Raw genomic sequence first — 19096 nt, 5'->3', positions numbered from 1 at the left:
GAATCAGTTTAGCTGGCTACAGAGCGGCATCAGATTCGTTCTACACACTCACACTATGGAGGAAAACACTGCATAAAATCCCAGTAGCTGAAGTTAACTCAGCAGAAGGGAGGGGAACAGGGGGACTCAGACTAAATAAAGATGGCAGTCATGTACTGGGCCTCATGGCTGACCCCACTACAGCGACTCCGCAGAGTTACAGGAACTCCAAGTCAAAGTTCCCTGTGGCCTGAGATGGGTGAGAAAGGAGGAAGTGGATGTGAAAACGGTAACTTCCACACCCTTGCTCGCCAGGCCCTCCCTCACACCGCTCCTCTTTCCCTATATCTGGCTGGCTACTGTTCTAGTAAATCGTAAAATCTTTTAAGTCCTATAAAATGCACAGTCATACCTAAGCACTTTTAAAAGGGCAGATGCAAATAATTTTGCAAATGTAGTACGGATGTGATTCCCAACATACACACATTTCTTCTCTCTTTCTTCTTTCCTCCCCCATTTCCTTTCTTTCTCTTTTCTCTTTTTAACGTCCTCTTCCCTTTAAAGCACCTCATTGCTAAACCGGTACTTAAAGAGGGTTAGCTTAAGTAGGAAAACACGTCTGAAATGAAAACATTTCTACTGTGAAATCTTCTACAAGGCAATCCATAAAGCAGTTTATGTACCGTGATGTGCGCTCATGTGTAAATATCTTTGTGCAAGGCCACACGGTCAATGATAGCTATCTTTGCATAGTTATACAGGTGCATTTTAGATTCTTGTTCGCTTTCAGCAATAAACAAAATTTACATTCTGATGTATTTTAAAATTAAAAAGTAGTTTTTTCTTTCTTTTCCCATTTGAGATCCCTGGATCATGAAAGACATTACTACTTTTAAGGCAAAGAACTAGAAAAAAGAAAACCCACAATACTCATCTTCTTTTTACCTAAAATTTCAAAGAATTACTTTACAATAAATTTGAAAAGTATTTTCCCTTGAAACTCTGTACAAATTATTATTCTTATAAAAGAAGGAAGAGAGAGGAAAGAGGGAAGCCAACTGAGTGTGCCCGAGGGAGCCTAATCCTAGGGGTAGAGGCAGGAGGATCAAGAGTTCAAGGCCAGTATCTCCAACATGGTGAGGCCAGCCTGGGTTCCTGGAAAGCCCACTTAAAAAAAAGGAAACGGAAGGAAGAGAAAGAAGAGGAGGGGGAAGAAGAGGAGGAAAAGAGCTGCTGAAGGGAGAACAGCATGGGTGAAATTGTATGTCAAATCCTGTACGTCCTGGAGGCGCTGGACAGAGAAGACCAATAACTAAGATAAAGTAACAGCGGCTGTGCCACGCTTTAACCCAGTGAGAGTCCATGGATACTTTAACCTCTCCACATCAGCTTTCATCCACCATCTGTCAGCTTGTGAGGGAAATTAAACACAAATAATTTCTTCATGGTAGTTAATACTGCTGGGGGTTAATCTTCCTAATCACCGATCCAATTATTTTTTTAAGAGAAAAAAAATGCTGAATAGTAGACCCCTCATCTTCCTACTTTCCAACTCCCATTCAAATGGCTGGGCTAAGGCTGGGTGGGTGGGGGGGATGAGACGGCCTTGAAACTCTAGTATTCACTTGGGAAGCTGAGGCAGGAGGATAACAAGGTCCAGACCAGCCTTAGCTATATAGTCAGGCACCACTGGAAGAAATAAGAGAAAAAAAAATAAAAAAAAGGAAAAATACCCCCCAAACCAACCAAACAAAACCCCAGATGACTGGCAATTTGTGCTGTGCAGCAAAGCCCTCCTGCTTCGGAGCGGCGCACTCCTGCAGACAGAAAACATTCTCCCCGCCCTACCTAGAAGCCCCTTATCATCGCACTAGATGTAAACGCCAGAGGGACGGTTTGACGTAATTATGGACATGTTTGAGGTTTTCAAATTTTAGCAAAACGGTGATGAGAAAAACCTCTAGAATGTCACGTGACTCTCAAATCATCGCATTGCTATGACTCTTGAGCCCCCATAGAGCTCATCTCCCTTATCTGAATAGCATATGGTTCCCATAAGAGAAACGGGTAGAGTTCACAGGGCAGCAAACACAAGAGCACTGCCAGGCTTACACCAGGGGTTAAGGAACCTGCCCAGCAGCAGGAACTAGCTTAACATCATAAATTTATTATTCCTGAGTTGTAGGTCCCTCTGGCTGACTATCAAGCACATTTAAACCATTAGACCGTCTGGGACTGGATGCATTTAGCAATGGTAGAAAATCAAATAACTATAGAACCAATTTTTATAGGATCAGGGATTTCTGTCAGTGAACTAACTATAGCAAACAGAAATCCTAAATCACACTACCCAAAATGCTTACACTCTCCAAAGTGAGACACTGAGCAGTAGGTACCCTTTATAGTAAACTACATACCCAAAAGGCTGTCCTTACAGGGTCCAAATGCCGCTGAACATACTTACTACTCTTCCTTCACACATAGGGAGAGGGGGCAGCATGCTCACAAGGCGTCAGAAGCTAATCAGCCCATCTATTCAGAACAGGTACGACTCCAGTGGCTGCCACTGAGGGCAGGAAATTTCTCTTGCGTTTTGTGTCACCACAAAGTAAAGCGGCCTGGCTCTGTTTTGTTTTGTACATTCTGTATGTCTACAACTAATATATGTTTAAGTCTATACGTGCAATATCCTAAATAAAGACCGCAAATATCAATACTGACTCATGGGTCTGGAAATAAGTAGCTCAGATAAATTAATCAAAAAATGTCAGAAATAAAACAGGAACTTGAGAGGACACCATGTATTTTCAGATCTTTCTGCACCCAAGTAGTTCCTACGCGAAACTGTGGCAACTGAGCCACGCTCCTGGAGAGGGGAGCGGAGAGACAGGAGCGGGTTCAACCGCAGTGATCAGCTTCCAGAATGCTAGGACATCTCGTTTTCAACAGCGCTATTCAAAGTCAGTTTTTAAAAATATTATCAGCAAGACAGTCTACTTAGAAATTTAAATTTGATTTGATTTTCATTGCTGCATATGTGAGGCAGTTTAAAATTAAACCCTTGTCAACCCAGGAAAATCCAGTTCTTTGACAAAAAGGATTTGTGTGAAGAGAAAAAAAAAAAACCACCTCTGATTGTTCCCCTATTCCTAGTCAATGCTGGGCTCCCATCACTCACCCGGGGCCTTGCAAACCCCGTGGTATTTCACAGGCTTTGTGTCTCATTTTTTTTTTAAAGAGGGGCAGTGTAAGAGGAGTGGAGTGTGAGGGGACGCAGAGATTCCACACAGCAAAACTTAACAGGCTCATTATCTTCAATTGGAGAAATGAAACTGCATTCTCTCATTAGCACTGGCTCGTGAGCAAGGCTATAAGGTTCACTTATCTTTAATTAAAAAGAATCAGGTAAAAGAGAGAAAGGGAGAGAGCTGGATATATTCCGAAAATGCAACTTCTCTGTCTGGCAATTGTAAGGAACCTGCTGGGCTGAGCGCCCAGAGGCACGTTGTGCCCCCGTGGCTGTGCCCCAATGGCTGTGCCCCCGTGGCTGTACCCCCGTGGCTGTGTGCCCCAACGGCAAGTCCGGACTTTCTACTGAATAGACTGTGTCCCTCCAAGTCCCTCCACTTCACACCTGACCTTGAAGGAATCCTTCTCACATTTAACAGCCACTGGGACCCAAAGAAACTGATCGACCACTCAACACAGGCCAGACCTCATAAATGGAGGAAAAATTCCTCTGTCCAAGGATGGAAACAAAGAACTAAGTAAACAAACGGCAGTTGTTTTTGTGACGACTGAGGGACCAGAAGGAAAGGTGTTTCAATCTGTTAGAAAACGAAAACCGCGCTGAATAACGTCATATTATCTCTGCTATATCCCCAAACGGGTTTATTCCTTACCATCATTTATAAAAGCTTCCTTCCGCTTTCTGTATTTCATCAGGTCTTTTAACATACATGAGGGATACTCCCTTTTAAACACAAGTACCTGTTAAACAAGCTAAAAGTGGATGTAAATCAGAATGAACGTTTCAAGCCATTCGCTGTATCTTTAGAATGTGATTACTGCCAATGTCCACGTGGTGTGTGTGTGTGTGTGTGTGTGTGTGTGTGTGTGTAGGTGAGGGAGGAGGGAGAGATCACGAGCTTGTGTCAACACACATATCGCAGGGTGCACATAGAGACCAGACAGTGTCAGGGGTCAGTCCTTGCCTTCTCCCTGGTTTGAGACAGTCTCCTGATAGCTGAATCAAGCTCCACAGGCCTTCTGTCTGCCTCCCATCTCGCTGGGAATAAGGACTGATGTGGGTTTTGCCATACTTGGCTTTCCAAGGGTTCTGGGGATTCAAACTCAGAACCTCATGATTGCACAGCAAGCGTTTTCCCCACTGAGCCCTTTCCTCAGCCGATAAAGAAGACTTTAACATTCACTGTTTGCTCAGTGTAACCCGTTAATTGAACAGAAGTCAAGGATGATATAACCATCTCTTATGAACCATGATTGTACTACAGTGAATCTATTCATTAGACTCTGGCTGGGATTTTCTTCAGTGGAGTCAGGGGAATAGCCTGCACTGTTTCTGTGATAGTAATTAATGGAAAACAAAATGAAGCCATGTTTATTGAAATCTCTTCCCATTTTCAAGTCTAACCTTGGAAAAAGCAACGTGAGACAATCCACACGATATAAACGTACTCTGACTGGTCATAATGCCATCAACTCTTTTCTCAAACTGAGACCACACCAAGGTCAGGGGAAGGGTGTGGTATTTTTGACCCTGCAGATTGATACTACCCTTCAAGATTGTACTGTACTTTCATGTATTCTGCACTTATTTTATGACATAAATGTTAAGTGTGCTTTGTTGATTCTAAATTTGTTGACCACAAGAAGAGTAGGAGTGAACTGGCCATCTCCTGTGACCAGATTGGTGCCTAGTCCAACTGTCATCAGAGAGGCTTCATCCACCAACTGATAGAAAGAGACACAGAGACCCATAGCCAAACATTTGGCAGAGTTCAGGGAATCCTGTAGAAACAGGGGGAGAAAGGATTGTAGGAGCCAGATGTGTCAGGGCACCTGACAACACAAGAAACCTCCCAGGATCCAGTATCATGGGATCACAGAGACCGAACCCACAACAGAGCTTGCATGGGACAGACCCAGGCACTCTGCATATATGTGACAGTTGTGTGGCTTGATCCTCTTGTGGGACTCCTAACAGTGGGAGTGGGGCTGTCTCTGACTCTTTTGCTGGCTTTTGGGACCTTACTCCTCATATGGGGTCACTTTGAGCAGTCTTAATACAATAGGAGGTGCTTAGTCTTACTGCAACCTGATATGACAAACGTTTTATTGACATCCATGAGAGGCCTGCCATCAAAATCATACACAGAAATGGAGAAGTGGATGGGATGGCAGAGGGGTGGTGAGGGGAGGGACTGGAAACTGCAGCCTGGATGTAAAATAAAAAATATATAATAAATAGGCAAAAAAAAGCATTGTGAGAAAACAAAAGAAAAAAGAATAGCAGTTACCAATTCACACAGAAAATGTATTTCTTTAAAATACTAAGATTAAAAATTATCCTCTTTCGAAGAGAGAATTTTAGGAAATTATTTGCTTGCTAAACATATGTAAATTATTTGCTAACCATATTTTTTTTTCTTAGCCATCATCATTTCTCTGCACTACGGGCAAGTTTAGTGGCCAACTACTATAGAAACATCATCCTCCAGCCTTCTCAGACAGACACCAGGCTTAGAGTCTCCTCTGAAGGCATCATACAAGGAACTACAGTTAATTAAACTACATACCTGCATTTCCTTACTCTAGCAATCCATAGTAAAAATGCTGAAAAAAAAAAAAACAACTGGATTTCAACTTACCAAAGTCCACAGTCTTAGTGATCTTTTAGTTTTTTTAAACTAAACATCTAGCACAGTAAAAAAAAATTTTGTAATGTATAAAGTAATAACATTTCAGTCATTTCTAGTCCACCACGCTAAAAAGCACTTTGTAGTCATTTATTCTACATCATAATTTGAGAACATATTTGCCAAAATCTAATGGACTTTTTATTCATTTTAAATCACTCTGGCAAGAATTAGTAGATGTTTGAACAGGGCGTTTTAAATGGATTCTTTCAAAGAAAAGATGTAAAACCTTTCAACCCAATTGTAAAGGAAACAAATACTAAGACTTACATAGCTTACCTTGCTGTATTAGAGATTAAAATATTAATTCTGTAGGATTAGTTGGATTTTAAGAAGCATAATCAAATTATCTAACACAAGCAGCAAGGCAAAAACACTGAATTTGCCACGAGAACTCATTGTAGAGGTTGTGTACCCATTTCAACCATTGCAAGTCAGTATAGTAAAACCCATCTCCTAGGGCTGGGGCTGGGCGCTGCTGCGGATGAGTTCCCACAGTGGTTGCCTAGGATGCAGGAAGCCCTGGGTTCAGTCCCCAGCGCTATAGAAACCAGGTGTAGAGGCATGTCGGTAATCTCAGCACTCAAGAGTTACAGGCAGGAGGACCAGCATTCAAGACCACTATCGGGGCTCAGATCACCGTGAGATACATAAAGTCCCATCTCAAAACAAACAGTGGCCACACAGATATATACGTATACAGGCTGCACCTTTATACGTATACAGGCTGCTGAAGACAAAGACTTCCAGGACAATACAAAACATTCTAGGGTACATTTTTCTAGGAAGAAAAGTTCACTCACAAACACACATTTCACAGCGGCGTTAAAACAAGTATAATTTCTTAACTGACTTAACCTCACCGGATTATAAAATGTCTGTATAACTGACTACAAACTACAAGCCTGAAAGAATTAGGCTCCCATCTCATGTTCCCCTTGTCGCGTCTGATACCTGGACGTGCTCACAGGGACCTACCAATGCACACAGCTGCCACTTCACTTCAGCCTACTGCTCGCCTACTTTCACCCGAGTTAGTGGCTGGATTGTCTATGAGACAGTAGATGCCCATGAATGTTGACTCAGCAATTAAGAGCACTTGCAGCTCTTTCAGAGGACTGGGGCCTAGTTCTCAGCACCCAAGCTGGGCCGCTCCCAACTGCAGGGAGCTCCAGCTTTGGGGGATCCGATGATCTCTTCCAGCCTCCTAGGACACCCACATATACCTGTGTACACACGTGCACAGAATCACACACAGAATACATAAAAGGTAAAATCTTTTTGGGATGTGTATGAAAGAGTTACCTCAAATTCAACAGTAAACGCTGATGCGCAAAAGTTTCTGGAGTACTCCAAGCACGTGCCTTAGGACTCTGTTCATAATACATAACTGTGCCTCACTAGTCTGTGCTAAAAAAAAAAATTACTTAGCCTTCTAAATGAACGTACCAAAATGTATACTCTCAGACAACTATAAAGATACTGCATTGATGTGGCTGTAGTTTTACCTCTTATAACTGTTAATTCCTAACATTCTGTAAAATATCCCAAGTGTCTCCTTTGTTACACTAAGAGTTTGCCACTATTGTTGTATTTTAATAGCCAGCATCCCTGGGTTAGTTTAAATCAAGGACTCCTGGGAGGAGGCAGGCCTTCACACCTGGACGCTAAGTGCACACCTTCCTATCATTAAAGGGAAGGGCTAATGTTTGCAGTGTTAGCTCTCTTCCTTTCCACCCTTCTTTCTTGCTTCTTCCTCTTTGGTGTTTTTACTGAAAGGAAAATCAGAAGTCAGAGGAGACACACAAACAATCCAGGACACAGAAAAGCCGCACACTTACACACTGACCGGGAGGAAGTTTGGTAGAGTTCTAGCTTCGTTTCTGTTGCTGTGAGGAAGAACCCTGACACAGAGCAACCCAGGGGAGAAAGGGTTAATTTTAGCTCACAAAACCAGGGCATAGTCTGTCAGTCACAGCAGAGCAGTCGAGGCACCAGCAGCCTAAAACAGTGAGCATGTCACAGCGTCACAGCGAGAAGGAAGGCATGGATGCTCCGCCTGCTTCCTCCACCCTCATAAAACAGCACCAAACCCAGGGGATGCGAAGGCCCCCTGTTAGGCTGGGTCCTTCCCATGTCAATTAAGACAGAGGTTCTCAACATTCCTAACACTGCGACCCTTTAATACAGTTCTTCGTGTGGTGACCCCCCCCCAACTATGAGATTGTTTCGTGGCTACATAACTATAATTTTGCTACTGTTATGAACTGTAATGTAAGTATCCGATGCACAACATATCCGATGTGGGACCCCTATGGAAGTTGTGACTCACAGGCTGAAAACTGTTGTCACGATAACCCCCAGAGACATACCCATATGTCCACCTGATCCAGACAATCTGTCATTGAGACTCTCTCCCCTGGTTAGTTCAGGTCATGTCAAGTTGACAAAACTATCAGAGGCAGCTTCCCTGCGAATGACTACCTAATACCAAGCCCTTATATAATGCAGACACACAGTGTGGAAGTCAGTATGTAAACACTACAGCATATTATAAAACAATTTTGTCAAAGCCCCACTAATGGAGGCCTAGAGAGCTTGCTTAGTAGCTAAGAGGGCTTGCTGCCCTTGTAGAGGAACAGAGTGCAGTTCTCAACACCCAACCACCCACAACTACAGTTCCAGGGGATCTGATGCCCTCTTCTGGCCTGTAGGTAACTAGGCACACATGCAGTGCACATAAATACATTCAGGCACACACACACACCCTTAAAAAAATTCTACAAATGCTAAAATTACATCCAGGCCAGCCAATTGTTAAATATGCAAGCTTGCTATTGAAGAGAGTATCATATCTCCTGAGGTCAAATGTATCCTGAAACCCAGAGAATCAATAAAAATTAAAAGATTAAAAAAATGATTAGAGCTCTATTCTCTTACAGAATGGCTCCCGGTAGTGTGTGATTTAATTTTAATTTACCAGTTTTTTAAAAAAAATCTTGGTAATAACAAATTCCAATTGCTCTGCTTAGCTGCCTATTAGCAGGCTAGTTGGTATTGATATTATACTGCAGTTAATTGTACCTTCTAGATTTGAGGAGCAGGACTACGCTGCAGCAAACCTCGAAATCCAATTAGATAATGCAAAGCGAATTTTGTTCCGTCAAGTTTCGGTGTTCGGGTTCTTGTATCCGGTGAACTGAAGCAAGCTTCCCTGTTGGCATGTCAAATGCTTCTCTGGGAGATGCACAGAAGCACTAGGAAGACTGGGGAGCTCACGGGGGAATGCATAATAGGGTAGAAGGGGGAGCATTTCTCATTTTGAAATATTCAGGATTCCTAGCAAATGAAGTAACTGCAAGTTAGTTCTCCCTCCTTCAGAAGGGTTTATGAAGCCCTGGGCTGCTGGAGTTCAAGCTGCCTGCGGCTCTCAAGCCCAATGGACTAAACTGTAGTGAAACGGTAAACCCCAGCTTTAAAAACACTTTGCTATATCATAATCTCAAAAAAATCATAATTAAAAAAACCCAGATTGCTGAAATGCTGAGGACATTTTTCTATTCTGCCCCCTCCCCTCCCGCAAATACACAGCAGTCAAACGAAAGTATGAGAAGCTAACACTTGGCCTTATATTCTTGGCATCAAGTTTCCTTTCTAACTTAAAAAGTAAAATGATTTTTTTGACAGCTTTAAGTCACAGGAGTTCTGACTGAAAAGCACAAAATGCATAATATATATTATCATAATATCTAGTATATGCATTATCATGGTATTATAATTATAGACTACACATCAACTTCAAACACATAAACATGTCTATACGTACACAGTGGAATGCAGAGGGAGATAGGCACCTTATCAGATGCAACCCTTCTGTCCCTCTACGACTGTAACAGTTTTCTTTTTTTTTTTTGGTTTTTCAAGACAGGGTTTCCCTGTAGTTTCTAGAGCCTGTCCTAGAACTAGCTCTTGTAGACCAGGCTGGCCTCGAACTCAGAGATCCGCCTGCCTCTGTGCTGGGATTAAAGGCGTGCGCCACCACCGCCCGGCTCTGTAACAGTTTTCTGATAATACTCGTCTCCTCTGTATTTCCCAGGATGCACTCTTTACTACTTGAACTTCTTCATGTGAGCCAGTTCTCGAGTCAATCCATTTACTGAGATCTGCTGAAGATGTTACACAGACCCTGCGTCTCATGGCCAAAGCAGTGAAAGTTGTTTACTGGGAGCAGCACTCGCATGCCCACTGGCATGTCTTTCTTAGCCAGCCCCATGCCAATACTGTGGCCTTTGAGTCTGCTGGTGACCCTGACCCTACAATCACCTTTTCCACACTTTGGCTGGAATCTTAAATCCATAGGCCTCCTCTCTCATCAAGTATCCGTCCTCCACTCTAGAGCAATTCTCCTCCCACAACCTTACCTCATTTGTACTCAGCCTCTGTGCCCCTCTCCTGGGTAAACTTTATCTTAGTCTCTAGAGACGATTATCTTCTGCTGGCATTTAGCCTGGACTCTGTTTCCAGATTTTTCCTTACCACTCAGCTCTAACAATATATATAACTCAGTCTTTCAGGGCTCAGATTTGTTCATTTTTCTATGATCTCCAAGAATGGCCATGGATTTTCATGCTTTTAAACACGCTGTTCCTCTGTGGTACCCCCAACTTGTCCCCTTTTAAAAAACACGCATCGTGCTGAGATCCAGTCCAAATGAAAGTAGATACGGGTTCTCTGTGACCCCACCAGACCCAGGGGGTCAGCTGCTACAGTTCTCTTCTCAGCCGGTACAGCTGTTCACATCTGGCCTGCAAATCTGTTGCCGGTGTATGTGATTCTATTTATCTAAGATCGGGTCTTGTAAGTGAGATCGTCATCCGTTTACTGTGCCACTCAGGACACTTGATAGCGAAAGGGTAATAATGGCTAAAGGACAAAGATTATAAACTGAAATAAACAACCATTCTAATAGCAGACCACATGACCTCAGACTGCACCTCTAAGTTCATCAAGTGCCATACTCCCTCGAAGGGAGACTTCTCAGCTGCGCTGACCTTTCTGTTTCTCACTCCAAACTTGGGGATTTTGTGCTTCTTGTTCCCTCTGCTGGGAACACTCTTACCTCGGATTCCCAAGGCAGGCTTCCCTGACTAGCTGTCACGGTGTTTGTCTGCAGCAATCCTGCTATAGTTCGCAGACCATCAATTCCACTATGCTCCATCTGAAGGCCTTAAGGTCAGTGGTGAAGGGTGAGTGTTGACGATCGACTATGGGGTGTCTGCACAGGCTCCTGGGTAGTGCGAGAGCTTGGCTGGTGACTAACTGATAAACTGGAGAAGTGAGTGAATCCTGAGGGGGTGGCAGAAACAAGGAGGTAGGACCTAGATAGCAAAGCAGGTTAACAGGAGCATGCCCTTGGGGGCCACTAGCCCTGACCCTAGCCGTCCCACCCCCCTTCCTTGACACAGTGTGAGCTAGTCTTCTCCATCTGTTCTCCCTCCCATGACACTGAAACCTCTGAAACAGTGAGTCAAAATACATCTTTCCTTGTTGCTTAGCTTAGGTGTTTTATTGCAGTGCTGAAAATGCTAACCAACACAGAGGGTGTAACGCTGACCCTGGCCTAGCGCTTGTTAGGACAATAATCCCAAATGAGAGGTTCACTGAGACAGCTTCATCTGTACAGTCAGGTTACATAAAAATTGGCATTCAAAGGTTGTCACGATTAACACACTATAGAGAATATTTATCTGATCCAAAATAAGAATTCAATACGTGGTAGCCACTACTGTGGCTACTACTTAAAACAGTGTAGTATGACCAAGACCTAGAGCAAAGAAGTAATGGAAAGAACTTAGTAGATATTTCAAATATTCAAAGTAAATTGTTAAATAAGCGTTGATATGTAAAGGTTACTGTCTGTTCCTCCTCACTTCAAAAGCCTCCAAAGTTACTTTGAAGGCTAAATCAACAAAACCCCACCCAGTTCCTGAACTGCTCATTGAATTGCCTTCGAAATGTGGCCAGAACTCTCTTCTCCAATCATAGCCCACCGTTCTTCACCAATAAAAACTGACCTGCTTTCTGGTCTCAGCAGGCCCAGGCAGTCTGGTTCTCTCTTGCCTCTCCAGCCGGTCTAACCCCACTGACATTCTGCTGCTATCTAAAGGCTCTCCCCTTTGTTTCCTTCTGGACTTTAAAGACCTCCTTTTTGTGACTGCTACATAGTCAACCACACAGTCACGTGGCTCATCTCTCTTAGAAGAGACCCAATGTTCTTGTCATTTCTGCATCTCCAGAGGACAGCCTGGTGGCACAGAGAAAGGCCTCAACAAATTATTTTGAGCAAATGGGAAGCTGAGGGTTGGGAGGTGTTAAGATGTCTATATCCTTCTCTCCCTCCCTCCCTCCCTCCCTCCCTCCCTCCCTCCCTCCCTCTCTCTCTTTCTCGCATGCAAACACGCACGCACGCATACAGACACAGGTCAAGACTTAAAAAAACATCACCTCCAACCCCCATAGCAACGTATAACATTTAGTAAACTCTCAAAACTGTGATATACAAATGTTGGATGAGTACCATGTGTATAATATGATAGCAAGAGACTAGAGGTGTGGCAAGAGGAGTATCAAGATTGACATATGAGAAAAGCCAGTTAGTTGGCAGAGAAAAACTGGAAATTCTTCCCCACCTAAGCTAAGGGAACAAACAGCTCGTAGGAGAAGAGCTCACGCCATGCGTCCTGAGGAGAAGGTTCTTTGCCAGGCGGATAATGTAAAGGGTCTCAACTGTCAGCGGCGGGGCTTCTGAGAGCCTGCCCCAGCTCGCTATCCCACTTCAACGTCCAAGAGTGATTTCTTTTTCTTCCTTAGTAAACTGCCTGTTTCTACCCTCACTTGTGTGTCCCTCATCCAGTTCACTGTGCTGGAACACCTTGGTGGCTGCAGTTCAGACTCCCATCCCTGCTTATTACAATATCAGCGCCTCCCAATTCCTGCAACTTTTTCACCCTTCTCCTCTTGTACCTTAATAAAAAAATTATACCATTGCTCCATTCGTGGCCTTCATCAATTGCACACGAGAGATCCAAATTCTTTGTTTTGCTACTTTTTTGTTGTCAGACTGTACATTCAATCTTCGGGAGTAAGAATTAGCATTCAAAATATGAACAAAGACAATTATCTGCTTTGAAGCTGAATGATCATAATTTCCCTGCACTCAGCTATTCACATTCTGCTGACCATTTTTTTTTTAAATAACTACTAAGTTAGAATCTGCAAACAGCTCGTTCACTAGTGGCTCAAATTGAAAATTTTGCCTTCCATTCCTGATGCATTCATTTCTTTCTATCCAATATCCTACAGCCTGGCACGATGCAGCTTAGACAGAAATCCACGCTCTCCGGCTCTTACCTCCCATTCCACATGGTCAGCCTACCAGACAAAGTAGCGATCCCAATCCAACTGCTGTTCCACAGTTCTCGTTCCTTCTTTACTATAAAGACTGTGCAATCTCCAAAGGGCTATTTTTTTAAGCCGCCTCCACCAATTGTTACTAACAAAACGTTTTGTGCCGGTTACGTTTTTGTTTTACTTATTTACCTATTTATTTGTCAACTTGACCTCAGTTGAGAAAACGCCTCCATCAGGCTGGCCTACAGTTAAATCTATGGGGCGTTTTCTTGATTACGGATGAATGTGTGTGGGAGTGCCCAGTCCACTGTGAGCGGTGTCGTTCCTGATCCTAGGAGGGTAAGTGAGGCAGCTGCAGTATGCAGTCCTTATCCGAGACTCTGCTTCAGTTTCTGACCCCCGCTTCTTGCCTTGCCTTTCCTCACTGGCAGACTGTAAAGGGTACGCTGAAATACACTCTTCCCTTGCAAACTGCTGTGGTCATGGTGTTCACCACAGCAATGGAAAACACACCAGGACACAGTTCCTTGAGACGCCCTGGTGTTTTTCCTCATATGACTACTGGATTAAGGAACAGCTTTGTTTCGTTAGTTTCTTTTTGCAAAGTAGAGAAGGGGGACTTGTACTTTGTATCCCAGGAGCAGCCTCTATGGACTAAGTAAGGGGCAGATGGGGGCACAGCTGAAAGGGCGGTGGTACCCGACCCTGACAAGTCTCTCAACAGAAAACCATTCCCACAGAACCAACGAATGCAGAGAGCTGGGGATCTGTTTATAGAGGAGTCAGAAATAAATGCAGCACCTCACTTTATGTTATTTGACAAAATAAAAGTAACAACAACAACAACAATAATCAGTCTCCCATAAATTCAGCACCAAGGAGAGAGCAGAGACACTTTATGATCAGGGAACAAGATTCAGGCTCAGTCAGTGTTCTGAAGCTTAAAAAAAAAGTTTTTGACTCCCCCCCCCCCCACACACACACACAGACACACAATGTGGAGGTCAGCCTTTGGATAATCTGTGAACTCAAATTCCAAAGACTTAATAACCTGGAGGTTTTATTTCTGTGTGGGAGCCGGGCAGTTGGAAATGGAAAGTGGCTAAAAAAACATAAGGCCTCTCTGGAGGAAGGCCACTGGAGGCTCTGTTCTTGCTAAGTGACAGTTTCAAGCAAATGGCACTTGCACTTGAACAAGGTCTCACAGTGAAGAGCATCATCACGGGGTGAAGTGACTGGCACTACCTCACTGAGATCCGTCAATCCAGCCAGGAACACCCAGGTAAGCTAGATTACTTTCATCTTCTCACCATGTTTCTCACACAAATCCTCTTGCAGAGAAATAGCTGCTGAGTTAGTCCTATCACAAACGCCCTGAATTTAGGGTGCTTGACCACTGTACAAAAAAATGATCATTTTGCGCACAGGTCTGCCCAGTACTGAACATCTGAACAGAAACTCTAAAGCTATGGTCTGTCAACATTTCCACTACAAACCTCTCTTTCCAGAGCTTACAATCCAGCATTAAACGGTCAGGGGTAACACCTGGGGAAAATGGTGTCACTCTGAAACACACTCGCTCTATTTAATTAAAAGAATGTTCTGCTCTCTTCAAGTCTAAACACAAGATCTTAATAAATGACGACCTTAAAACACCCAGTTAAGAATAAGCTTTCCTGTAAACTACAACTAGAATGTCTAAACCTTGCCTCCCTAATGTCCTGATGTAACGAACACTTGTCACCCTAGACTTCCTGAAATGGCCCCTTCCACATCCATCCACCAACTCCCGGTGTCTGCATCTTCAGCTGCTCTTGAAACCGTTTCTTTCATCTCAACAACCACCTGGCCAAACAATGTCATACATGACCTGAACTATTATTATGAGACTTCTGCTATCTGCTCTGCAAACTAGCACACGCACACTTCCTGCAGGGAGCTACAGTGCTTGTCCCAAGACACAAATATTGCCAAGCCTTCCCCTACTTAATCCGTCAGTGGCTTCCCACACTTAAGATGTAAACTCTTCTCACGGTCCCCAAAATCCAGCCCTTTGCAGCATCACTCTGCCTAGTCTCCCTCCCCATGGTTCCTCTATATTGACCCCCCAGCTTCTCACCTTATCCTGGCTACTTCTTTTCTCAGAAACTTTGCACACGCGCGGCTCCTCTTGCCCCATCCCCCAGTTCAACAACTACTCTTGGCCAAATTTTTAGAGTTCAGCTCAGAAGGCAGTTATTAAATAAGACTTGCATGCTTAAACTTCTCCATATTCTTGCCTCCTAAGGTTTTCCGTTGTAACACACGTGTATTCATGTGTTTCTTTCAGGGAACAGTTGTATTTGTATATTTGTGACAGCTTGACTAACATGTATATTTCTCTCTAGGCTGCAAGACCCATAATGTTAAAGCAAGAAGTGTTTCCTTACTAGTTAGCACCATACGTTGGGAATATATCAGCAAAAATAATCATATGATAGATTTGTAGCTATAACTCAGTTGACAAAGCACACCACAAACCCAGCATCTTGATACATGACTGTAATCCCAACACTTAGGAGGTAGAGGCAGAAAGATAAAGAGGTCAAGGTCATCTTCAGCTATGTAGAGAGTTCAAGGCCAGCCTAAGCTACAAGAGATCCTGCCTCCAAAAATAAAACAAATCAGATTAAAATGCTTAGGTCATTTTAAATATCATTCACTCCAGAAAAACAGTAAGAGGCTCAAAAAGAATTTTGTTTTCACTTCACTTGTTCCTCAAAATGAACACAAAGGAATCTTTAAAGGACTCTGTAGTTCCATTAACACCAACAGTACAAGACAGAAGTGGCCCTGGCTGGACAGAGCCCAGCAAAACTGGTGGCAGCATAGACAGAACTTTCTTTTGGCAAGGTAGGTAGGTCATTCTAGCCTAGCTCAGGCCTTCTGGAGGGATCAAAGAGGGCAGGTACAGACCTACATCCAGGAGAAGCAGGTTCTCAATGGATGGAAGGACCTGCAGGCACACTGTAAAAGTACCAGAAGGCAGAGGGAAAATCTTGGAGTCCGCATCTGAGTCTTCCCTAACTGGTCCTCACCCAACACTGAATCTCAAGAACCCTTAGGTTGATTTTATTATAGGGAAGTAACAGTCCCTGATTTGCACGCTTGTGACATCGACACCCTAAACTGAATAGGCTACTATTTGCTAGTAAGGCATCGTCTCCTGACACAAAGCATTCTTTTTCATGTGCAGGTAAATGTTGAAAAAAATTCTTAGTTTGTCTTTGGCAAATTACAGAAATGACAAGTTATACTAGATCCACAGACAAACTTATCAAATACAGTGGGCAAAAAAAAAAATCGAGCCATGCTTACCTCACAGACAGGTGGGCACGATAGTTTATACATATCAACACTAATAAGCTATCTAGAAGGGTGCTATGAAATGCCTCCACTTCTTTTTCCAGCTTCTTGAGACTAGAGTCTCATGGAGCCCCAGCTGGTCTTGAACTTGATACATAGCCAAGAGTGACTTCTTCAGCTTCCCAAACGCTGGGATTATAGGCAGGCTTCACCTTGCTGGGCCTAAGCTTGGCTTTAAAAGGATCAGAGCTACAGGACATTTTGAACATAACTAGCTTTGGCAGGTTTTCCTTTTTTCTTCTCATAAAAATGGGGGTTAGGAGTTTCAGCACTATTATATTATATTATATATTATATTATACAGAGCCCTTTTATAAAACGGTATTGGATGACTTGAGAAAAAATAAATTTCAATATTCATCCCATTGAATCACTTTGAGAGCAACCATGATTTAAAAAAAAAAAAAAGATCAGCCATCACTGCAAACACACCGAAAAGGAAAATTTAATTGTTTTATCAATTTTGGTGACTTAGGTGGGGCTCCACCTCCAGTGAAGTCATTCTCAAGTACAGCAACTTACAGACTAAGTTGCCACGTCAGCAACAACTGATAAGGGGACCTCCTCCTGGGAGTCTTCTTGGACGGTCGTCACAAGCTTTTACACTCAACTTCCTGACGCTAACTTTCCAAAAGTAAAGTTAATCAAACACATCGCGTAGATGCAACGCTCATTTTGCTAAAGGCACCTGACTAGACTCCTCCCACGACTGCTCAGCTTCTGTGTCCCGGAACCCTTAGTTGTCTTCCACTCCCTTCGGCGTCTGACCTGGACTCAGGCAGTGGGCACTGAGGGCTGGGGGCGGGGGCTGTAACGGTTCATTTGGCTAAGGGTGGGGGTGGGTCAACCTGGGGAGGTGGGAGCAGGGCAGTTCGCGCCTCCAACTGCTGGGTGAGTGTAGCGCAGCGGCCGGATCCCGGTAACTAAAGTTCGCAGCAGCTTGACTAAACCCTCAAAGCCCAGCACTGTCAAGGCTAACACCAGCGCCGAGGGCGGCAGACGGATGCGTCCCAGCGGAGCGCGCCTCTCGGCGTCAGGTTGATGGAAGGGGCAGCGACGGGCAGCCGGCACAAGTTAGGTCCTTGGCCGGAGCAGCCCAGCCAGGGCCCGGGGCGGAGAGCAGCCCGCTCGGGATCCGCAGGACAACCCGAGAGCTCCGCGAGCGGAGGGGGAGGGGGGGGTTCCCGGCGCCCGGGTGCGGGGACGCCGATCGGGGTGGAGACCCGTGTCTCTCCCGTCCGGGAATCGAAGGGACAGCGGGTGCCGGGCGAGGCCTCAGCGGCATGTCGCACCCGGCTCCCGGCCACGGGAGTTGCGGGGAGGCGGCGCTGTGGGCTGGAACCCGACGCGGACAAGCTGGTGGCGCCCCCGGGGCGAGCACCCGGGCTGGGCGGGGACCTCCGGGGAGGCTGGACCGCGGGGCCTGCTCCACCGGACCACGGCGGCGGCGGCATCTCGCCTCCTGCAGGCCTGCACGCGCCACAGGCCGCAGCTGGGACCAACCCCGCGTCCTCCGGCCGCCACCGCGGGGTTCGCTGCTCCGAATCGGACACGGAGCAGCCTCGGTTCCAGGGACCCGACTCTGTCCCGCGATTGCGTCCCAGCAGTCCCGGCGTTAGAGCGTCCGCCTTTGCTGTCGCCGCCGCAGCAGCAGCAGCGCGGGTGACGGCGCGGAACCCGGGGCGGGGACGCGCGGGAGGAAGGGGCGGCCAGGGGGCGGGCCGGCGGGCGGCCAAGGGGGGTACCCGCGGTGTGGGGCTAGGCGCCCCCGATCGGCCGGCGCCGGGCCAGCACCACCTGCGGAGCTGCGGCGCCCACGCGGCCGCGACCCCGCCGCCCCTCGCTCCCGCCACACGCGCGCGCAAACAAAACAAGTTGCAGGTCGCCGCTGCCGGAGGGGGGCCGGGCGGGTCACTCACCCTCATCCTGCTCAGCGGGCTCGGGTCGTCGGGCCGCGAGGACAGGGAAGACCAGAGGACCACGAGCCCCAGGAAGCTTCCCACCACCAGCAAACTGCGTAAGATGAACCCGATCTTCAGCCTCATCTTCCTCCGGCGGCGAGAGACACACAGCCCGGCGCAGCCGCCGCCACCGCTCTCCCCTCCCTTCTTCCCCCTCCCCCGGCCCTCCTCCTCCTCCTCCTCCTTTTTCCCCCACCCGGATCGCTACGCCCGCCGCCCTCCCCACCGCCTGCCCTCTCCAGCTCCAGATCCGGAACTCCCCTCGGCTTTACCTTCCCCTGGCTCTCCCCCTCCGCCCCCTCCCCGCGCCTGCCTCTGCGCTCCGCTGCTGCACCCCCCTCCCCTCCGGCGCCCTCCGCAGAGCTCCGACCGGCCGGAGTGGCTGGCTCTCCAGGCTTTCTT

General features: G+C 45.8%; 1 protein-coding gene across 2 annotated transcripts in view; it reads right to left on the bottom strand.

The window, feature by feature from the left end:
• Window positions 1-18814, bottom strand: part of Galnt7 (polypeptide N-acetylgalactosaminyltransferase 7) — a 132348-nt gene extending 113534 nt beyond the window's left edge. For both annotated transcript variants that reach the window (XM_038326729.1, XM_038326728.1), the window contains exon 1: window positions 18653-18814. In XM_038326729.1, the coding sequence (XP_038182657.1) occupies window positions 18653-18778 (126 nt within the window). In that variant the 5' untranslated portion in view covers window positions 18779-18814. The remainder of the gene's footprint in view (window positions 1-18652) is intronic.
• Window positions 18815-19096: the final 282 nt, after the last annotated feature.

Source organism: Arvicola amphibius, chromosome 4 (genome assembly GCF_903992535.2).
Source record: "Arvicola amphibius chromosome 4, mArvAmp1.2, whole genome shotgun sequence".
NCBI classification, from domain to species: Eukaryota; Metazoa; Chordata; class Mammalia; order Rodentia; family Cricetidae; genus Arvicola; species Arvicola amphibius.
This window is presented reverse-complemented; position numbering and strand designations above follow the sequence as displayed.